The sequence below is a fragment of the Drosophila erecta genome, unplaced genomic scaffold, assembly GCF_003286155.1.
Source record: "Drosophila erecta strain 14021-0224.00,06,07 unplaced genomic scaffold, DereRS2 tig00000000-arrow-pilon, whole genome shotgun sequence".
In the NCBI taxonomy this organism is placed as follows: Eukaryota; Metazoa; Arthropoda; class Insecta; order Diptera; family Drosophilidae; genus Drosophila; species Drosophila erecta.
The window spans coordinates 27,960,025-27,980,681 of record NW_020825194.1 but is presented as its reverse complement, the minus strand read 5'-3'; the positions used below and the strand labels follow the sequence as shown (position 1 = coordinate 27,980,681).

Genomic DNA, 20,657 nt, shown 5'->3' with positions numbered 1-20,657 from the left:
TGTTCCTGCAGCGCTCTTTTCTCTTTTCGCCATTCCTTCTTCTCTCGCTAAAGTTGTCGCCTTATCTATTCAGCTAAACCACTTTGTAAGCTTATGCCTATAGGTTTATATTTTGAAGCCAAGCTTTTGCTTATTCAGTCTTCATCTCCGAATAAAACAGAGAATACATATAATATACATTAATATAACCTATTTGTACGTTCTTATTAATTAATTATAAGGGTGGCATATTGTTGTCTGAGAGTTGTTTTAGTTACTCGCTTACAAGCTCAGCTTGAGCGCCTTGGAGTTTGAATTCGATCTTAAAATAAACCAAACTACGGACTTACCTTAATAGGTCAAATATTTTTTTCAGTTGAAACATAAAACTTTGAATAAAAAAGCCTTAAGAATAAGTTACTAAATCAAATCGAAACTTGGACTTCCAGGCTCAATCAATGCTCCACGCACTCAATTCAATGGCGATCGTCTATGAGCCTAGACTCTTGGCTACTACTTAAAGCGAAAATACTTTTTTATACATTTTTTGAAAAAAAACCCTTTCTGAATGTACCAGGAATTCGGCAATTGCTGGGCTCAAAATCAAGAGGAGCAAAGCGGACTGTTATTTGCTTGCATGACCAGACATCAAAAGAACACGCCAGCCAGCCTTTAACCGCTGAGTAAATCAAGTAAAAACAATATCCTGCTTTCGGATCCGCAACCGAATGAGGTTTTCTTTGCTCTTAGGCAAAACAATTGTCCTAGCTTATATACATATATCCAGAACGAACAACGGCTTGGCGAAAATACACTTGGTTCAAGGTATAAGCTCGTTTATCAGGCTCTTATAAACCAAAATTCGTGAATTAGTAAAAATGTATTGTTTTGTAGTCCACGTAGTGACGAAGTGCACTAGGAGAGTGTGTAAAGGGGACTATATACATGAAGAAATTAAAACCTGCTGTCGTTAATGTCGATCTTAATGAGTGATACGCCAATCGAATGGTATCGCGAAAAGTAAAGAAATGGTTAAAAAAAAAAAGAGTTAAAAATTAGAATTTTAGTCCCTTAAAATATCCCTTAATTGGGATACAAAACTAATATTACCTCCTTATTCGAGTAGATTAATATTATATAACTTACCTTCCATAGCCAACCGTATAACGATGCTTAAAACTGTCCTTATTTGTAATCTTATTCCCGGTGAAGCTAACAGTCCCGACTTGGTTAATCGGCTAAACTTCTCTGTTTCAAGTAGAATCACTAGAAATTACGTACCTCAAATTTTATGAGATACATAACACCTACAAAGTATTATGATCTGACTATTTCTGGCTCTGCCGTTGTTAAACAGATCATATCTTACATAATAATATCACATAATTAGATCTTATTTATATTTACATGTTTTTCCTCGATTCTTTTCTGTTTTCTATATCTCGTCTATCTTCTCGCGAATCGAACCTGATGATACACGGCACCGTCTCTCGGTCGGTAAGGCGGTTTTATAAAATAAAAAAACAACTAATTTTAAGGACGTTTTCAAATCTTTTAGTTTAATAAAACTCTGACTAGTTTCAAAAAGAGTTGAGCACCGTGTCGACCGCAAGGGGATCACAGAAACAAAAAGATCCCTGACATAGGAAGTACCTGGTTTTAACGGGCAAACAAAGCTGAGTATTAATTATATTCCAAATGTAATTTCCTTATTTCAAAAACGCTAGCAAATTATTCTTTAAAACCGATTTAAGTAAAATTTATCTGATCGATACTCTTGCCAAAAATAAACAAGAATGATCGCTATAGTCGGATTCCCCGACTATAATTTACATTTTTCTGCAAATCGAGAGAAATTGGAAAACAAAAAATTAAATTAATCAAAACAAAATTTAAAGGTGTGGAAGTGGGAGTTTTGTTCTGTTTGTGTGCGTTAGAGTGGGCATGGTCAAAATGATTTCGGCATATCGATAGACAAATAATAAAATTACAAGACATTTTCTTGTTTGGCAAGTTGTTTTCAAAAATAATTATATTGTTTAACTTGTTTATTTTAAACTTAATAATCCAAAGAAATCGTAACAGTGATGCACAGACTACTTTCAAAGTCAGTGCTTGAATTGTTAGAATTTATGGAATAAAATTTGAAAAGAGAAACAAGCCTAACTAATAATTTCAATGCTACATTTTAAAGTATTTATAATAGCTTTAGTGGAGCTTCTGTATTTGATGTAATTGCTATTCAAAAATTACGGAGTAAATTAAAAGTACGTACAAAATATGCTCTTTACAAACTAATATCAAAGTTTAGTTATCAACAGTTTAATTCGTGGCCGACGCAAGCTGCATGCGCGTTTCTTGCTCTCTCTCAAAATACATAGTTCTTATACACATTTAATAGTTTTAATGAATTTGAGTTGTTATTATTGTTGTGGTGGCTAGTTGCTTTAAGTTCCATTGGTTTGGTTGTTACAGTGATTATTACAAAGCTTTTATGAGTGGATTTATTTCTATTGATCTTCTGCTAACTTACATGCTTTAAATGACTTTGTATACATTACGCGGTTATCACAATTCAATTTTCTTTTCCATTCTTGTTGTTAGGTTTCCTTCGCGGTAATTACAATTATCCTAATGTACATTGCATTAGTTTTATTGCTTGCAATACATAGCTCTGTCAACTATTTTATGATAAATTATGAATTGTAATCAGGCTTTTCAGGTTTATAGATAGAAACTTCGGAAATTGTTCTACAATTGTGCAAGGATCGTAAAATAATGCTTGTAACATAGTTTAAATTCTCCAAAAAAATTAAAAATACGAAATTAAACAGGATTTTGCCAAAATGTCATATCTGACTGTGGCCCTGTGGTACAGACTCTGGAGCTGATGGTGCATCCAGCGTAGATGTAGCTACTGGGGACTTGCCAGCGCTCAGCTTTGATTTTACCTTAAGCAACAAGGCTTCGAATGAATCCTCAGCTACCTTCGGTGCTGGTGCTTCCTTGGGAAACACATATGAGTTGTAATTATTAATGCCAGCATTATCTACAAGAGACAAGTTAGATAAAAAGGTACATAACATTATGCCAAAGGTAGTAAACTCACCCAAGTCAGCGTAGGATGCACGACAGAAAGCACGTCGACCTCCAAAACTGATGTCATACATGTTTATTTGCGAGTCTCTATGACTTGTGTCAATAGCCGTAAATGCGTCCTGCGCTCTTTCGTACGTAACGAACCCGTACTTCATTCTAAAATAAAGTGTGTTAAAAGCCAATTTTAAATAATCTTGCCGCTTCCTTTCCCTACCCATTTTCCTTGTAGTGTATTGTTATTTGCTTAATGCTTCCATAGGGCAGAAATTTTCGACGCAGCATTTCCTTGGTGGTTTCTTGCTCAATGCGCCCGACGTAGACGATTCGCCGCTCCTCAACAGCAGGTTGCGACACGTTACGATCCGCAAATCCTCGCCGATTGTTGTTATAGGAGGAGTTGTTGCTAGGGTAGCGTGTATCAGGGTTTGAGCGCGAACGGGACCGCGAGCGGCGCAATTTTCTGTGCGGGCTGCGACTACGTTCACGGTCGCTTTTCTCGGAGCCCGAGCATGATGAGGAAATACTGCTCCGCTTTTGGTTTTTGGATCTCCGCTTGTTGTAGCTGGTGCGGCGCTGTTTTCGCTTGTACTTGCCATTCTCTGAGTAAGATGAAGAGCTCACCGAGCTGCGATGACGTTGAGTGCTACGAGAAGAATAACCACCGTTTCCAATACTGCCTCCGCCACACGTTGCTGCTACATCTAAGTTAGGCAGCTGATCGATCGAATCGCATCGTGAGCGAGATCTGTATGACACCAAGCGGCTGCAGTTTGAGGACGAGTTACTCGAAGAAGTTGACATATTTGAACCCGATCCATGCGTCCGTCGTTTGCGGTAATGCCGTCGCGTACGCTCTCGAGACTGTCGCTTTGGGGGCAGCGTCAATAGGGGAAATTCAGGTTGCACATCAGTTTGGATTGCAATGCTCACAAGAGTTTTGCGTTCCCGATCCTTGGGTAAGTGCATGATGACCATGTCCTCGCCATGCTGAAAATTCTTATCAGCCGAAGATTTAACTTGGTTTTCGTTGGACTGTATCGTCGCGAGAGTAGTGTTACTGGTTTGCCTAACAACCTCGCTTTGAATGCTGGCTATCAGGGAGTTGCTTATGTCCTTATTGGCATATTGACCGTTTGAGATGTTGTACAGTAAAACTGATGACTTTAAGAGAGAGCGAGGGGAGGCCTTGCTTAATTGATTGGGTGGTATCGTTATGTCTGTATTACAACTAACTGAAACTATTATAATCTCCTCATAGTCCGGGTGGAGTTTGTTGCTGAGCGGCGCTATTTCTGCGCCGGCATCCTCAGTTTCCATGCAATAGGTGTCCTTTACAATATCCTTAAGTGGCAGCAGCTTGGTTACGCGTGGCACCTTGGCTGATACTCGGGAATCGATTATTTTAAGCTGTTGGGCACGTTTCATCTCTAACATACGCAGCACCTTGTTCTTGGCCACGGTAATGGGATCCATGGGCAAAGAAGATTGCTCTGCGCTGGGACATTTAAGGCTGTTTACAATGTTGACTATTTCCGCTTTTTTAGGTGATGGTGTTGCTTTTAAAACAGGGGAAGGAGCAATGCGTTTGCTAGCAACTTCTATTTTCGCCTGCTTGGGCGGAGTTGGTTTAAGATTTACAACGCCAACACCGCCACAACGACGCTGTTTGTACTCCTCTAGGTTTAGCTTTCGCTTTGCTGGCGGTGCCAACGTAAGGGTTGTGGTCGGAAGGGTTGGAGGTGCTGAAGGTTCTACCGCACACGCCGATACGGCGGCGTCCTTCTCCTTCTTCAGAAGCGAAAGATTTTTTCCCCCCAAACCGAGACCCGTACATTGAGTATGTTTTACCAGCGGCTGCTTGTTGCTCATAGCCTCGTTCACTTTCTTTGTTATCGCTTTTGCTGGCTTGGACAAAGAGGAAGTTCCAACCTTACGTTTAAGAAAATCGCACTGCTTTTTATTAGGCACAAGGCAAATATTCGTATGCTTCGGCTTGCTTAAGGCTGGCACTCTTGGTTGATGGGTTTCCAGTTGTTCGGGTTTATTCTGTATTGAGTACGATAGTTACTGTCATAAACAATGTTTAAATTAGTATATATTCTTAGGACTCACCTCTTTAAACGTAGATGTGACCTTCTTCGTGGGTCTCGGACTCCAGGAGGGATCGGCATTTACATTGTCTACATAGCGTAAATCATCGGAAGTTTGGCCCATTTTTGCTGGCTTATCTATTGCCAAGACAGCTTTATTCACATCGATTACATCGACAGTTTCAACGTCGATAATCGAGTCAGAGTCATAGTCGGAATCGCGAGGGTTACCGGAAATGGCCATGTGTTTTGCCACAATTGTGGCACCGGGTGAAGTAAGAACTAAGGAAACTTCTGTTGAAGGATTAGATTTAGTACGCCCCTGTGCTTGCAGAGATTCTTTTATGCGACAGGCGTTTAAATTCTCAGCGAAATCGTCTTTGGTAATAAAGTCAGCTAGGTCAAAGTTATTAACATCAATATTTAGCCCCAATGCGTCTACTTCGGAGATGATAGTGTTAGTACTAAGCGTCCGTCCCTTGCGCTCACAAGAGCTCTGCAAGTTGACGATGTTGTTATGGACACCTGCTAACAACCTTGGGTTTTTATCTTCGTTGACAATGTCATATTCATCGTCGTAATCGCTAGAGTGCGATTCATAATCACCAATCGAAGAGCTGTCTGTGCGAGTTCGAAATGTGGACTGACTTTGTATGTCCTCCTCCTCTGTAAGGCCGTTGATTTTAATGTCTTCTTTGTCATACTCCACAATGGAGCTGATCTGGCGCTGCTGCTCATAGGCCACCTCGACCTCGCTTTCGGCGATGGCTCGATAAACCTGGGCATTGAGCATATTGGCATCATGGTCGCTGAGCTCCTGTTCCACGAAGTCATTGTAGATCAGCTATTCAACGATTTAATTGAATTAATACTGATGGAATCTGTGTTCCCTTTAGTGCCACTCGAGCCAACACCTACCAGATTTTTTCTGTTTTGCTGATCCTCCTCCCGGTTATGGTTGAGCAGTGACTCGTCTGTGGGCGCGATGGGTAGGATACCGCTAAGTGTTTCTGTCAGTTGCAGTCTGAAAAGTTTTACATTAGTTGTAAGTATATTTTTCTCTAATGACAATTACTTACTCATCACTCGGTGACCAGAAATTAGGCTCAGACTCGTATTTGGAATAGTTTCCCTCAAAGGGGTCTTCCTGGAACACATTTAGCATTCGTGAATCCATTTTGCGTCAAATGTAAATTAACTGCAAATAAATAAACTCCTTTTAATTGGGGTGATCCTAAAAAAAAAAAGCAAGCAACGCGTTCTTTTCGTTATCAATCCACATATGTATGCTTTTAATAGCAAAACGTCATATCGAAAATCAATCGAAAAATCAAAAAGAAAATCACTTCCCTTACACAAAAAATAATAAAATAAAAATAAGTAAAAAAAAAAACAGAAATGCCAAAAAAAGTGATCACTAGGCGTCAACGCAAAGCTGCAGAGATCAAGCTAAAGGCCAAGGAAGAAGCTAATCAGAATAATGAACCCAGGATCAAAGGAGAAACGCCGATTTCCTCAATCACAAGTTCGACTCCTTCACCTAACTTAAAAGTAGCAAACCCAAAGAAAAATGATAAAAGTATCCTCCTGACGACTTCAGATGGAAAGGACGAGAAGCCAAAAACTCCGTCTTCAGAACAACCATGCGGCGAATCTAAAAAGAGCATTCAGCTGTGTGACGCTCTGCAAAAAATTCGATTAACTAGTCACAAGAAAGCTTTCTTGTCGGAGGAAAAAAAAAAGGCTTTGAACCCGGAACAATTCCGAAATACCACATCTGATAAGGATAATACATTTGCTACACTGCGTCCAAGAATAAACAATGAATCGACCAATAAAATTTCAATCTCCGGCGTGCCATTGATGTCCAAAATTTGCGTACAAATTAAGACGCATTTGCACTCTGTTTTGCCGACACGAAACCTTCTCGGTTCAAAATCTCGAATTCCGCCGGAAAAAGGAGCAGAGCACAGTATAGATTTGCCGATGATACAAAACGTTCTTCATAGCTCGGAGGATAAAACTCATGGAGGTCTCGACCGCAAAGTACTATGCTTCAATCCTGCTGAGCTTGTCAGGGATCCTGGACCGCCTATGAAGGTTTTGGGAAACACAGGCTTCTTCGTCCTTACTGGCACCAATGCTCAGTTGGCTTTTCAGCTCGGCGAACTTGCAAACAGAGGCGTTGATGTACAATCATATACACGTCTGCCGACCGAAACTATGGATAAGGTGGAGCAACAGCTCTGTAAACTGGGCACAGACCGCGAAAAAATCTTCAAAAAAATGCATAACAAGCATGCAACACTTGCACAAGGACTACATCCGCGGGTGAAAAAGCAGAGTAATACTAAAAAATTAAACTAAAACATATTATTTAAAACTAAATCCTTAATAAAGGGAAGATTGAATAATATAGGGTTGGGAAAGGTTGACAATATATTCAAAATGTGTTTACTTATATTTCATGGTTAAAATTATTAGAGGAAAAAGCATTCAAACTAGTTTTTAAATTTCAGTTCAATCTTTTTTAAGTTAATTTAAGTTAAGATTTTCTACAGTGCGGGCGGCATCCCACATAGTGACGACAAACACCGAGTGTAGTGTGCAAGTAGGAGAGAACTATACAGGTCTGCAATATTAAAACTGTAGAAAATTGGAGGTTGTTGATTAACTTAAAATCTTTGGTTACAACGGTACATTTTTTGCTTCTCAGTGACGAAATCTAAACACATTTTTGTAAATATTACTACTGTCTTATGGCAGTGGGACTATCGGTTGGGGATTACTGAATACTAATGCCCACTCATACATACTTTAAAGTTTTATTTTATCTTTTTGGTATAGTAGAGGACTGTACGATTTATGGGTATCAAATATTTGCGCCTTACTGAAAACCTGATTTACACCAATCTTCAGGACTTTTATAGACCTGGACTCAGAGTTTCAGCCAAAGACTTCGAGTGCCAACAATAACAAACATGTAGCAGCAGCACATGTTTGCCTCAAACACGTGTATGTGTATGTGAGCCCGCGATGGGCGCGTGTGCGTGAAAATGCCGCCACGCCATGTGCTTTTGATTTTGCTCCTTGGCGAATAGCAATCAAATTGAATTCTTTTTGCAGGTCTTGCCTACCACTTTTCACAATTTCACATCTTGGCACTTTTGTTTGGAAAGCATTTCTCCCCAAAGCTCGGCGGATTCGCTATCGAATTCGCAATGGGCAATCTGTGGCACGCGCCAAGTAATGATACCTTTTGAACTTCCTTTGTGGTTCCGGATCACCTAGTCCGCTCGTAAAGGGCTTCCCCAACCGAACGCTTGTTCGGATTGTTGCCGCCGTCTGTTTGTCCGTCTGCTTTAACCTCACATGTTGAGCGCCGCGTCTGCAGCACTAACACAAGCACAAGTCCGGTCCTCAAAAAGGCTTTTTCGTGCGACAGTCCAACTGCGTCTGTCTGTTCCGCCCGAGGATCACGATCACACGCGGTTCAAGGTGGGCCAACGTCACTGCACTCCAAAGCACACCGCAATCACTTTATCTCATGAGTCCGGGAATAGCACATTGCCCAAAATTTGTTCACGTGGACCGAGATTCGCGGCAGCGGCGCAGATAGTGTGGCCAGAGGTTCGCTCAGCGAAGGAACCACGAGACAATGGCATTACTGCCAAGTTTGCAAGAAAATACTAGTTGAGCATGCAAAAGAAACCGCGGGTTCAAATTATCGTACCAAATTTTCATTTCGACTCCCATTGTTAGTTGCAAGAGTAAAAATATACTGTTTTGGTTCCTATAGTGAATTCCAATATTTAATTAGAAATTATTGCAAAATAATGCAAAAAAATCTCAGCGGACAGTTACAATTTTTGGACAATTGTGAATGACAGATTCCCACAGAGTGCATGCAACAATTGCTGACTCGAATAACGAAAACTATTTGAAAAATTGTTGTAAGACATAAGATTTTTTGTTTTGCATTTTTGCTATAAATATATATATTTTTTTAGGAAGCTGCAAGCATTTCTTAATTTACTCGAATTTAAACCCTATTTAAACACCTTTTTGTGAATATTTTTTGTATCTTTTTAAATTAGTGTAATGAATAAGATTAAACATTTTACAATAATTTTTTCAAAGTTTTTATTTATTAATTGTTTCATGTTAAGATTTTAACGATAAAAATTCGAGCTTCCAAGAATTGCGACTAATTATCAAATATCCGCACTTGTTTAGTTATATCTTTAAAAGGACTCCGACAAGCAGTTGTTCCTTAAATCTCGGGCTGGTTTATGAGTTATCATAAGTTATACTCCGTCCATAAATACGGAACTATTGTTAATCCTGAAATCTGCTCTTAAAAAAATTTACAGAAAATTTAAGTTTTAAATTTTTATGGAAACTAAAATGGCAAAAGACGTTTGATTTGTTAGAACATAGTTATTTTATTCGAAAGTACTTTAGTGAGTATCGGTCCTACAACCAAGTCAATTCTAACTATCTGGCACAAGCATTGGATAGATATAATATACCGGCCGACTAAGCTCTATACCAATAAAGTACAAATCGGATAAAATAAAAACCTATTGACAATATTATGTTGGGTATATACGATAATGAAGATAATTATTAACGACGCTTTACGCTGGTCCACTCGCCATCATCGGCAGCTTTGTTCTCTGAAAGATATATAACATAAGTAAGGACATCAATTAGGTTGATATTACTCACCCTTTTCCTGAGGTTGATCGCGCTTAGATGCGGGCTTTTCCTCGCGTGCCGCAGGAGCGGTACGCCAGTTACCGCCTCCCCCGCCACTGGATGCCTCTTTAGGAGCAGAGCCGCGCTGATCGCCACGAGTCTCGCGCACATCTCGGTCGCGCCTCTCACCAGCTGGGCGTCGGTTTTCCCGATCAGCGTTGCGTGGAGCGTCTCGCCAGTTTCCTCCAGTTTCGCGCTGAGGCTCTTCAGTACGACGTGGCCCGTCGTTGCGGCGGAATCCGCGCTCGTCGTCACGATCCCGGCGAGGACCATCGTCACGTTCACGGCGAGGTCCATCATCCCTATCGCGACGAGGCCCATCATTACGAAAGTCGCGGTCACGTTCTCCGCCACGCCGCCATTTGTCATCGCGCGATTGTTGAGCGTTACTGTCTTTGGGAGCAGCAGCACGCTGTGAATCGGGCTCTCGTCGCACACGCCAAGAGGAGTCCGCTCCCTCGTTGTCCTTGCGGTCACGGTCACGGTCACCGCCTCGTTCAATGCGTTCTCCACCACGTTCGATTCGGTCTCCTCCGCGCTCGATACGCTCGCCTCCACGCTCGTTGCGTTCGCTGGCGGTAGGCGCAGCACGACGCCACTCTCCGGATCCGACGGCAGGTGCGCTGGGACGGTCACCGCCTCGTGGACGCCATGTGTCACGCTCCTTTTCAGTGCGTTCGCGCTCCGAAGCCAAATCCCTGGCCAGGCGTTCTCGATCTTCCTTGATTTTGCGTTCAGCTTCCTCCTCCTTGGCACGCTGCTTTTCGTATTGGGCGCGACGCTTTTCGTCGTCAGCCTCACGCTCCAAACGACGGGCTTCTGCTGCGGCGCGCTCTTCGGCAGCCTGTGCTAAGCGAATCTCCTCCTCCTTGCGAAGACGCTCCTCCTCTTTTTCGCGAAGGAAGGCCTGTCGACGCTCCTCGCGGCGTCGAATAATGCGGTCGGCCAATCGCTTTTTGCGCTCCGCCTCCAGAGCAGCCTCGAACTTTCTGAGCTTTTCGACATAGAGGGAGGCACGTTCTTTTTTAAGGGCCTCAAGGAATTCATCCCTATCCGGATACATGCGCTTAAGACGCTCCTGCTGACCGACGGCATCCTTCCGTTCGGCAATGGCATTCTCGATGCGTGTCTTCTCTGTTGCTTCCCAGAACTCCTTGTCCTTAACTTGCTTTTCGGCCAAGTATTTTTCGAAAAGCGGAATCTCCTCCAGGCGCTTGGCGCGCTCAAAGTAGTCGATTTTCTTCTCCTGCGACTTGAGTTTTGACTGCAGTTCCTTGGCCTCGCGCTGAAGTTCCTCGCTCTCCCGCTTGGCAATCTGTTCGGCGTCCAACTTTTTAATGCCTTCCTCATCCAGCTTGGAAAGCATCTTTTTGCCATGAGCCGTCTGCGAGATTTGCTGAACCTTCTCCTTGAGACTCTTCTCCCGGATAGCTTGGATTTCGTTCTGATGGCGCTTGCGCTCCCGTTCTTCTTGCTCTTGCTCGAGGCGCTTCTGTTCGGCCAGTTTAGCCTTGCGCGATTCCTCCTCCTGACGCCGCGCCTCTTCCTCTTCACGAGCATTATTCTGCTTCTCGATGTACTCCTTTCTGTCCTCGATGATCTTCTGACGCTGAAGAATACGTTGGTGCTCGCGATCCTTGATCTCATGGTAGTGGTTCACCATCTGGGTGCGGAGCTTGGCTCGCTGGTCACGTTCACGGTTCGGATAGACGATTGAAACTGCCCGTGTCAGAACAGTAGACATGTTCACCAACTGGGAGCGTATCTGTTCCGAGGGCATCGATTGCAAAGCGGGTCCGTCGGGGCGGTACTCACGTTGACTCTCGGTCAGATCAGTGCCGAAATAGATACTGTTCTTCTGGTGGTCGATGCGAATCTGCATGTCATTGTGACGCACGGACTCGACCAGCAGTTTTTCCAATTCAAAAATGTTGCAGAAGCTGGCCAGCTGCAAGAGGCGCTGGAACTGAATGCTCTCATAAACCTGAGAGATCTGACGAATCAGACGCATGATAGTCACGTCCTTCAGCGACTGAATGTATGGAGTGAGCAAAGCGTTTTCGGACCCGTTCTCGATGAAGTCCACGATAGACTGAATGCGCTTGCACAGATTCAGTGGGTTGAAATCCACCTCCAACCAGTTGTATAAATTGCGGAAGTCCTCAGACACAAGTTGAGGAACATTCAAGCGCACCTGTGGTAATGTTTATGGATTAGCCGTAGGACAATATTATATTGTGTGATTCTTACCACTTCACGAATAAGCGAAACTCGGGTGGGCGGCTGGGGCAGGCCCAGGAGCACGGCCAACTTCTGGGCCTTTTCCAGGGGGCTCTTGTCGGCCTCGATAAACCTGTCGAACTCTGGATGGGCCGAAGGCAACGGAATAGAAAGGGTGGCCAGGAGAACGTGGGCAGCCATACGCTGCAGGTCGTCTTTTGTCAGGTTCTTCTTCAGCTCGCGCGTCAGTTGGAAGAGTTTCAGCAGGGCTGCAGCGTGGAACAACTGGTTGCCAGCCTTGCTGAAGACCATGGCCAATTTTTGGTAATAGTTGGCCATGGTTTTGGGCACGGGTGTCTTCTTGGACAGAGCCATCAGGCCATGGATATCCTCGATTGCCTTGTAGGCCTCTTGCCACAGCTCCATCTGGATGGCCGAGTCAAGAAGGTACAGCCTGGTGTCCAAGCAGAGCTGCTGGGTTTCCACCTTGTTGATCGAGACACCGGTGGTCTGGTTGCTGCTCTTGCAGATGTCCTCCAAGTGCTTGCGCAGCTTGTCGCACAAGCGACGAAACTCACTCTTGCGGTTGTACTTCAGGCAGAACTGGAAGGCCATGCGAGCGATGTCGTGGTACAGCGCCTCGCAATGTGTGTTTACGCGCAGCAGCTCTAGACACTGGCAGTAGGACTCCCACAGGAACTTGACCCACGGGAGCAGGATGGTGCGATCGGAGCGGTCCTGTGCGTCCTCGCCGCACACTGCGCTCATCAGGATGCTCTCGGGCGTAGCAATGTTGTCCAAGTCATCCAGCTCCAGGACAGCAACGGCCGCAGAGGACTGGGCCTGGGCGGCCTCCGTGTGCTCCTCAGCCATCTTCAGGTAGCCGCGGATCACATTTTCCAGAGAGTTCACGTTCACCAGCTGGAACATGTTCCGGTACTGGAAGAGACCCTCTTTGGCAATGTGAGACTTCTTGAGTTCCACGCAGAGGTACAGGTACTTGAACATCAGCGGTTCGATGACCGTCTCCGAGTAAGCGTAGTTCCATCGCTTGTTCCGGAAAACTTCCTGCAGCGTGTCCAGTGCCCTTAGCGGCTTTCCCACCTCGATGAACTCTACGACGAAGAGAGCGGCGTCGAGTTAAGAGAGCGCATGATTCGATGTGCCGAAAGTTTCTCTTCAGACACCGCATGGAAAATTTTCAGCACTCACCATTAGCCCTTTTGAGGGCGTTTTCCGGGCGTTGCGTGTAACGGGCCATTTCCGATCGCTTTACTTACTTGCGGCGACACTTCAAGTTGATTTTGGTAGCAGGTCTGGACCGTTCTTAGACCTGGGGCTGCTGAAAATTGTAAAAATCTTCGGCTCGCCTACGTGTGGCTGCGGGATTCATGCAAAATGGCGGATTTGACGGCATGCAGGGCTGCACCTGGCTGCGTTATCGATAGTGCTGGTCGATAGTTGCCGATGGTCAGTCAAACGCAATGCAACTCTGCTAGATGAAAGCAATAACACGAGGAGTAATGAAGTTATATTAAATAGTAAATAAACAAATAATTCTTAAATGGCCAACTGGAGGAAGTTTATCTTGTGGTTCGCCCAAGAGCATGTGGACTTTCGAGTGCAGGAATTTGACTCACTGGTCAAAATGTTTGGACTTCAGGTCCGACGGCTCACTGAACACACCATGGTAAAGTGTTGCAGTGCCACAATTTTGAAAGTACATTTACGTATTTGGGAATATATAGAACAATATTGAACCTTTTAAAATTATAAAACTTTGTGTACAGACACAAAACCGCAACAATAACCAAATCTACCTTTCATTTGACAGTTTAAACCTGTGGTTTTCATGTACCTTTGTATCTACATATGTATGTCCAAACTTGTATCTTTATTGATAATTTTGTTAAATATTTTGATAATATTAAGAGGAAGAAAAAATGGGATGTATACTAGATTCTCTAAAAGGTATGTAACAGGTCGGAGTAAGCGTTTCCGAGTCTATAACGTATATACATGCATATATTCTTGATCAGGATCAGCCGAATCCGTCTACCTGTTCATACATATGATCTTTGAGATATCGGGAACTACGAAAATATAATTATAATAAAAACCATGCAGATTTTAGTGACATTCATCTTCAAAGGGTATTTCAGCCAAACAAGTGAAACCACCAAGTTAGTTAAAGAATATAAAAAAAATTTTAAAAGTTTGGCGGTTTTCAGAGCTTTCAGAGCCACCATATACTACCAGGAATTATCACCTTTACTAATAACTTTTGGAACTTTAACTTACAGAAACCATTTTGGCTGGTCGAATTTCGGGACACGGATACAGCGTTGCAATACGCATCCAGATCCATTTCGTTGCGCGCCATGTTTGAGCTCTACGCCCACTCCAACAAATTACCCGAGTTTCACCAGAGGCTTCGGAATCATGTTACCGAGAACTGGGGCACCCTTGCGGAATACTTTCGACTGGAGTCTAGTTTTAAAATAGTTGTGGAGACCTACAACAAGCACTTCAGTCAGAAGGAAAAGGTCGAGAAAATCGAGTCCATGGATTACCTGCCTATAGAGGGTCCGGTCAATCTGAAGAATCCCCAGGTGGAGTGGTGGTACATTGAGTTTTGGGGCCTGAATCCTACGGCCGTGCCTCCTGAGCCTGAGGAAATTATGTTTGGTCGACTGGTGGCAAATGGCCAGCGGCATTTGATCAAGGAGCTTTCGCTTAAGCAGCGAAAGTTTATCGGCAACACCAGCATGGATGCTCAACTTAGCCTGCTAATGGCCAACCAGGCTATGGTACGTGATGGGGACCTGGTATTTGACCCGTTTGTGGGGACAGGCTCACTTTTGGTGAGCGCCGCCAAGTGGGGCGGGTATGTCCTGGGAGCTGACATAGATTACATGATGGTGCATGCCCGCTGCCGGCCGAGCCGCATAACCCAAAAAGTGCGTGAGAAGGACGAGAGCATCCGGGCCAACTTGAAGCAGTACGGTTGCGCTGACCGCTACATGGATGTGGTGGTGGCCGACTTCTCCAACCCGGTGTGGGATTCTCGTATCTCGTTCGACAGCATAATAACAGACCGTAGGTTTATTGAGTTTTACCCCCAACTTAAATTATTCATCTTGCCAGTTCCTTTGGTTATTTAAGCTCCATACGGAATAAGAGAGGCCACGGAAAAGGTGGAGAAGAAGATTAGCTTGAGGGCCGACACTAGAAGTGAGAACATGGTTCATTATCCATCAACGTCGCACTATTCCTTGCAGAGCCTCTATGGGGACCTACTTGAGTTCGCTGCGAAGCACCTGAAAATGGGAGGTCGACTTGTCTGCTGGCTACCCTTTCACAGCGAGGACTACGACCCCAAGATGCTGCCACAGCATCAGAATCTGAACCTGATAGCCAACTCAGAGCAACAATTGACTGGAAACACTGCTAGACGGCTACTCACCTATGAAAAGTGTTCCGAGTATAGTCCGACACAACCCTTATTGGGCAGCACAACACAGGTGACGACGCTCTCGCAGGACTTCAGGGATCGCTATTTTAACAATGCTCTGGAGTCACGCAAGGAGCGTCGTATGCGGAAGGCAGAGCTGCGGGAACAGGCTCGTGTGGAGATGAATGCACGGGGAAAGATACCCACGGATGGGCGCTCCAAAAAGTGTGACCTGAATAAGGCTCGATTTGTGTGATCTCCGTTGAACACTAACTTGGATGGAAATTCAATTCAGGGCAACATTATTTGTTGGCTGTTTTTCGCTGAGTTTTTTATACGGTATAAAATTGCAAAGATCTTAATATAGATTTGGAGAAAAAAGGAACTGACAGTGGTACCTTATATGTAAATAGTTTTAATAAAATTTTATTACTACCTATTTTACACATTTCCATTTCTTTTACGTTGTATGGCATAATGGTGAAAGACCACAAGGTCAGGAAATATGTATCGAGGCCTTCCTAATTTATAAATGTTGTATCAAAAAACCGTATTAACCGATTTCAGCAGGATTAGCTGGTGTTGTGACCTGTTCCTGAAGGCGGCATTCGAACACTTTGGCGAAACTTGTGAGGAGGGCGGCACTGGCCTCCTGGACCGAAAAATGTCTGCCCAGCTCCTTACTGAGCGAGGTGACCCCCTTGCCTTCGATACCGCAGGGCACAATGTGCTCGAACCAGCGCAGATCCGTGCAGCAATTGAGGCCGATTCCATGTGTGGTGACGTAACGCGAGCCGTGGACACCAATGGCACAGATCTTGTTATCACCCACCCAGATACCGGTGTCTTTGGTCGCCTTGGCACCGCGAATGCCCATCTGTTGGCAAGCCTCGACAACCATTCTCTCCAACGTCGCCACGTACCAGCGGATACTCGGCGTGAACTGTCCCAGGTGCAGAATGGGATAGGCCACCAACTGGCCGGGGCCGTGAAATGTGATCAGGCCACCGCGATCTGTACGATGGAAGTCCGCTCCTAGCCGGCGGAGTCGGTCCTCATCCTCCACCGTATAGTCCTTCGTTCTCAGTCCGACTGTGTAGACCGGCTCGTGCTCCTGAAGCACCAGGTAGTTTCGGAACTCCGCTGGCGGAACCAGGATCTGGTTGGACTTAGCCAGACGTTGCTGTAGCTGTAGTCCTGCAGAGTAGCTATGCTGCCCGGCCCGCACCACGGTCACCAGCGGTCGGACAGAAGACATATTTTGATTGTTTAAAAATCATTTGGCTGCAACGTTTCAAACAACAAATATTAACCAGGGCTGCATGATCATTGATATACATATCGTAAAAAGGGCTGATTGATGGCAATGAAAAAGTTAGCGAAATTAGTTTTTTTGATTAGAAAAAACCTCGATTAATAATTCAACAGCGATTTTAGTTGTATAGTTTGAAAGTATTTTTGAATTTATTTTGGAGGGACATTTTTCAGGGCTGGTCGAGGCCAGTTGGGAAAATGGAATTCCGCCCATCTGGCAACACTACATTTGACGTTTGCAATAAAAAGATATAAAACACTTACACACGGACGCTCCGCAAATTATTTGGAGTGAAAAAGTGGGCTAGAACCACAGAAAACGACTCACTTTCAGCTGCAGCAATTCCGTGAAAGACTTGCTCTCGGTGCACTCATGGATCACGCTTGAAATTCCAATAGCAGGGCAGAGCTGGTGCGCAAAAAGCATAGCCACCATCGCAGGACATGGCAACTCGTCAGGACGACGAGATTGGAGGGGGCGGCTCCGAGTCTGCACCCTTTCGCGTCCTGCACCACACTGAAGACGTGGGCAACTACCTGGCACATCAACAGCAGCATCAGCATCAGCACCAAAGCCAAAACTATCTGATCCACCAGCAGCAGCATGGACAAGCACCTGTCCCGCTGATGTGGCCACCTCCGCCGCCGCACCTAGCCGCCCCCCAATTTGCACCCCATCTGCAGCAACAGCAGCCACAACCGCACATGTACAATGAGTATCTGTTCAATCTGTCCTACTCCGGTCAGCCTGGCCAGGCAGAGACCTATTCGGTGCTGCCTGTGGGACACGGAAACTTCCTTAAAGTATACCACTGCCCGGACAACCAGGTTAGCGAAGCCGGCGCTCCACTTTTCACGCATATCAACATGGCCTCAATTAATCACCATCAGCTGCAGCACCAGCACCAGACCGCTCCGCCGACACCTCAGCAGCCGACTCCACTGTATGAACTGTTTGCCACGAATCCTTTGACTTTACCGCAGGCACAGCAGCAAGACGCCCAGCATCGACAGACCCAACAGACGCAGACTCAGGCGCCAACAGTGTCGCAAGTCAATCAATCGTCGAGCAGTGCTAACCTGCTCATTAACAACTTGGTAAACAACTGGTCGCCCAACTTGACTGGGGGAAGCTACATTCAATTTGGTGGTGCGGCCAACGAGAACGACAGCCACCATAGCGAGCCTTCGGCAACCCAACAACCGCAGGCTCCTAATCATATCCTACAGCAGCCTGATTCACTGTCGCAATCCGTCAGTACACTGCCAGCGGCTTCCAAGTCAGCCAAGTCTCTGAAAATGCCTTTGGCCACTGCCACCGTTTCACCAACTGCGATCAACAAGTCGAGCGTCGCCGTGTCCGGCCAACCAGAGGGCAAGAAGCGAATCGTTGCCGAGGTGAAGCCCATGCCAATGTCATACTCCGATGTGCTCAGTAAAGGCACAAAACCCAGCGCTTCAGGAGGCGAAATGCGCGGAAACAACGGAGGGGACTGCAGTACACAACAGCAGAGGCGTCCGGAAAAGGAGGATGGATGTGGAATTCGCGAGATGCGCACGTCAAAACGTTCGCCGCTGCATGATGCCAAGGAGACGGGTTCGCTTGTGGCCGGTGTTGGTCATGCGCATGCCAGCCGAGGCAAGAAGCGAGCTCAAGCCAACCAGACTGCGGGGCTCAAGGTGCAACAGTCTCAGTATCTACCACAGCCAACTCTACAGTCGCAGATTAAATTAAACAAACTGGCTAATCAGGAAAAGAAGCGGCCACTGCAAGCGAAGAACGTGAATAGCAACGCCCAAAAGGCCTCGGAGCAAAAGACTACTTCATCATCTGTACCCGCCAACAGCAGCTTGCAGAACAACAGCAATGGTATCAATTTTACTCCGGCGACCAACTTTAGCACTTCACGTAAATCAGGCAGTAACAAAATCAACTCCAACGCGAGTCACTCGAATCACACTGGCGCAAACCCAAATACGGGAAGCAGCAATAACAGTAGCAGCGTAAATTACTCCAGCAATAACAATGTTAATTCTTCTTCATCCAAGCGGTATTCCTCCTCGAATCTGAACCCGAATAACAGTTCCGGCTACTCTTACTCATCGAAGCGCAATCGAAGCAATGCCTACTCGTCGACAAACTCGCCTACCCATGCCAATAGCTTTTCCAGTAACCGCAATTACGAGTTGGCCAAACGTATTCTGCACACCTGGTGGATTTACACCCTGAAACTTTTAACGTGGCTGTTTTATTTGGTGTACGATATCGTTGTTTTGGGCTTTAGCATGGGATACGAGCGGATGACGTTGGCCTACATGGCTGCACTGGCTTATGCGCGGCAGCTCCAAAAGGAACTGAAGCAGAACTCTGGCAAGCCAAGCATATGGTGGCGAAGTTATTGGCGCCGATTCGACGCTCGGTTTGCCAAGAACTCGCGCCTGGCCATATGGCGACGGTTCTACAAACGCAAACCGCCAGAACTCAGTTCTGAGCAGTTCAAAACTGGCCGCCTGCCTCAAACGGGGGAAGAAGCAATGTATTCTCTGCTTAATTGCAAGGGAAAGGATGCATACAGGTGAGCTCTGCTCAACTATTATTGAACTTGTGCAACAGTTGTTTCTTATTGTTTTAGCATACTTGGTGTCCCGCCAGATAGCTCACAGGAACAGATCCGTAAGCACTACAAGAAGATTGCCGTGCTCGTACATCCCGACAAAAACAAACAAGCCGGTGCTGAGGAGGCTTTTAAGGTGCTGCAGCGCGCCTTTGAGTTAATCGGAGAACCGGTAAAGCATTGCCAGTAAAAATGATATTAATTTTAAAAGTTGTTTTTTTTTATTGTAGGAAAATCGTCTTGTTTACGACCAAAGCATTGCCGAGACTCTACACACCGAGAAGGCTTGGACGGAGTTGCACGACCTGCTTTCCCAACTGCAAACCAAAATGGCTGAGGCTGCCAATACCATAAGGTGCGTATGTACCGAACGAGACCGAGACTCCATAAATAGCGAACCACTAACCGTTCTGTTCGCGGCCTGTTTCAAACAGGTGTAGCACTTGTGCCCAGCGTCATCCTCGCAAGCTTACCGAACGCCCTCACTATGCGGCGCGGGAGTGCGCCTCCTGTAAAATACGGCACTCCGCCAAAGATGTAAGGATGCAGAGATCTACAGTTGGACATTTGTATATGTGAATGTAAAATGTTTTTGTTTTCGCGATAGGGTGACATTTGGGCCGAGACAAGCATAATGGGCTTGCGGTGGAAATATTTAGCGCTAATGGACGGCAAGGTCTACGACATAACCGAGTGGGCCAACTGCCAAAAAGGAGCCTTGTCACATTTGGAACCAAACTCGCACATGGTGCAGTACCGCATTGTGCGCGGCGCGCAGCAGCAACAACACCAGCAGCAGCAACAGCACCACCACCAGCACCCGCAGCAACAACATCACGATCGGGGTGTGCATCATCCCGGCGGGGGAGTAAGCGGCGTTAGGTAAGGCCGAACTTCCTTAAGCAATATGCAAACATCAAATGAAACAATTTCATTTTTCAGCGAGGCTACATTGCATGAGTTCTTAGACAACTTGTACAGCGGTCAACATCCGGGGGCGCACAACACCTTTGCTGGAAATGCCCGTCGGCGAACGCGACGTAACTAAGCATCGCAGGCATAGTCTTAAGTGTTTTAAAATCTCTAATATACAGTTATAACCTACCCAATGTGTCGCCTTCGGCT

The 20,657-nt window shown here is 45.3% G+C and overlaps 6 protein-coding genes across 10 annotated transcripts; 3 read left to right on the top strand and 3 right to left on the bottom strand.

The window, feature by feature from the left end:
- Positions 1-1,993: 1,993 nt before the first annotated feature.
- On the bottom strand, positions 1,994-8,857 carry LOC6552151. 3 transcript variants are annotated; one of them, XM_001978788.3, is made up of 7 exons: positions 8,425-8,857; positions 6,248-6,366; positions 6,087-6,192; positions 5,191-6,012; positions 3,293-5,124; positions 3,089-3,234; positions 1,994-3,028 (listed from the first exon to the last, which is right to left on the bottom strand). In XM_001978788.3, exons 2-7 carry the CDS (start codon positions 6,343-6,345, stop codon positions 2,829-2,831), a joined length of 3,204 nt encoding a protein of 1,067 aa, XP_001978824.1. In that variant the 5' UTR covers positions 6,346-6,366; positions 8,425-8,857; the 3' UTR covers positions 1,994-2,828. The 3 variants fall into 3 exon arrangements, with proteins under 3 accessions (XP_001978824.1, XP_026839821.1, XP_026839820.1); XM_026984020.1 differs by having other exon boundaries at positions 2,286-3,234; positions 6,248-6,402; XM_026984019.1 differs by having other exon boundaries at positions 2,286-3,234.
- Positions 6,564-7,598, top strand: LOC6552152. Its single transcript, XM_001978789.3, has one exon. It carries the CDS (start codon positions 6,567-6,569, stop codon positions 7,533-7,535), a length of 969 nt encoding a protein of 322 aa, XP_001978825.1. The 5' UTR covers positions 6,564-6,566; the 3' UTR covers positions 7,536-7,598.
- Positions 8,858-9,588: 731 nt separating the features above from the next.
- Positions 9,589-13,578, bottom strand: LOC6552153 (eukaryotic translation initiation factor 3 subunit A). Its single transcript, XM_001978790.3, has 4 exons — positions 13,362-13,578; positions 12,180-13,264; positions 9,900-12,123; positions 9,589-9,847 (listed from the first exon to the last, which is right to left on the bottom strand). The coding sequence occupies exons 1-4, from the start codon at positions 13,408-13,410 to the stop codon at positions 9,798-9,800; spliced, it is 3,408 nt and encodes a 1,135-aa protein (XP_001978826.1). The 5' UTR covers positions 13,411-13,578; the 3' UTR covers positions 9,589-9,797.
- Positions 13,579-13,589: 11 nt separating this feature from the next.
- On the top strand, positions 13,590-16,035 carry LOC6552154 (tRNA (guanine(10)-N2)-methyltransferase homolog). 2 transcript variants are annotated; one of them, XM_001978791.3, is made up of 3 exons: positions 13,590-13,839; positions 14,453-15,248; positions 15,315-16,035. In XM_001978791.3, the coding sequence occupies exons 1-3, from the start codon at positions 13,714-13,716 to the stop codon at positions 15,857-15,859; spliced, it is 1,467 nt and encodes a 488-aa protein (XP_001978827.1). In that variant the 5' UTR covers positions 13,590-13,713; the 3' UTR covers positions 15,860-16,035. The 2 variants fall into 2 exon arrangements, with proteins under 2 accessions (XP_001978827.1, XP_026839814.1); XM_026984013.1 differs by having other exon boundaries at positions 13,591-13,839; positions 15,297-15,350.
- Positions 16,036-16,124: 89 nt separating this feature from the next.
- On the bottom strand, positions 16,125-17,084 carry LOC6552155 (putative lipoyltransferase 2, mitochondrial). Its single transcript, XM_001978792.3, has one exon. The coding sequence runs from the start codon at positions 16,859-16,861 to the stop codon at positions 16,157-16,159; it is 705 nt and encodes a 234-aa protein (XP_001978828.1). The 5' UTR covers positions 16,862-17,084; the 3' UTR covers positions 16,125-16,156.
- A 39-nt stretch (positions 17,085-17,123) lies between these two features.
- On the top strand, positions 17,124-20,636 carry LOC6552175. Of its 2 annotated transcripts, XM_026984012.1 has the most exons (7): positions 17,124-17,745; positions 17,809-19,493; positions 19,551-19,704; positions 19,763-19,887; positions 19,967-20,069; positions 20,140-20,414; positions 20,475-20,636. In XM_026984012.1, exons 1-7 carry the CDS (start codon positions 17,362-17,364, stop codon positions 20,578-20,580), a joined length of 2,832 nt encoding a protein of 943 aa, XP_026839813.1. In that variant the 5' UTR covers positions 17,124-17,361; the 3' UTR covers positions 20,581-20,636. The 2 variants fall into 2 exon arrangements, with proteins under 2 accessions (XP_026839813.1, XP_001978829.1); XM_001978793.3 differs by having other exon boundaries at positions 17,124-19,493.
- Positions 20,637-20,657: the final 21 nt, after the last annotated feature.

Bases quoted from the DNA above. Each gene is read 5' to 3' on its own strand.
- LOC6552151 (XM_026984020.1), bottom strand. From the start codon at position 6,345: ATGGATTCACGAATGCTAAATGTGTTCCAGGAAGACCCCTTTGAGGGA. The intron at 5,125-5,190 runs GTGAGTCCTAAG...TACTCAATACAG, and splicing joins TCACATCTACGTTTAAAGAG to AATAAACCCGAACAACTGGA. The intron at 3,235-3,292 runs GTAGGGAAAGGA...ACTTTATTTTAG, and splicing joins ATACACTACAAGGAAAATGG to AATGAAGTACGGGTTCGTTA.
- LOC6552152 (XM_001978789.3), top strand. From the start codon at position 6,567: ATGCCAAAAAAAGTGATCACTAGGCGTCAACGCAAAGCTGCAGAGATC.
- LOC6552153 (XM_001978790.3), bottom strand. From the start codon at position 13,410: ATGGCCCGTTACACGCAACGCCCGGAAAACGCCCTCAAAAGGGCTAAT. The intron at 12,124-12,179 runs GTAAGAATCACA...ACATTACCACAG, and splicing joins TTTCGCTTATTCGTGAAGTG to GTGCGCTTGAATGTTCCTCA. The intron at 9,848-9,899 runs GTGAGTAATATC...TATATCTTTCAG, and splicing joins CGATCAACCTCAGGAAAAGG to AGAACAAAGCTGCCGATGAT.
- LOC6552154 (XM_001978791.3), top strand. From the start codon at position 13,714: ATGGCCAACTGGAGGAAGTTTATCTTGTGGTTCGCCCAAGAGCATGTG. The intron at 13,840-14,452 runs GTAAAGTGTTGC...TTTAACTTACAG, and splicing joins GGCTCACTGAACACACCATG to AAACCATTTTGGCTGGTCGA. The intron at 15,249-15,314 runs GTAGGTTTATTG...TGGTTATTTAAG, and splicing joins CGACAGCATAATAACAGACC to CTCCATACGGAATAAGAGAG.
- LOC6552155 (XM_001978792.3), bottom strand. From the start codon at position 16,861: ATGTCTTCTGTCCGACCGCTGGTGACCGTGGTGCGGGCCGGGCAGCAT.
- LOC6552175 (XM_001978793.3), top strand. From the start codon at position 17,362: ATGGCAACTCGTCAGGACGACGAGATTGGAGGGGGCGGCTCCGAGTCT. The intron at 19,494-19,550 runs GTGAGCTCTGCT...TTATTGTTTTAG, and splicing joins AAGGGAAAGGATGCATACAG to CATACTTGGTGTCCCGCCAG. The intron at 20,415-20,474 runs GTAAGGCCGAAC...TTCATTTTTCAG, and splicing joins GGGGGAGTAAGCGGCGTTAG to CGAGGCTACATTGCATGAGT.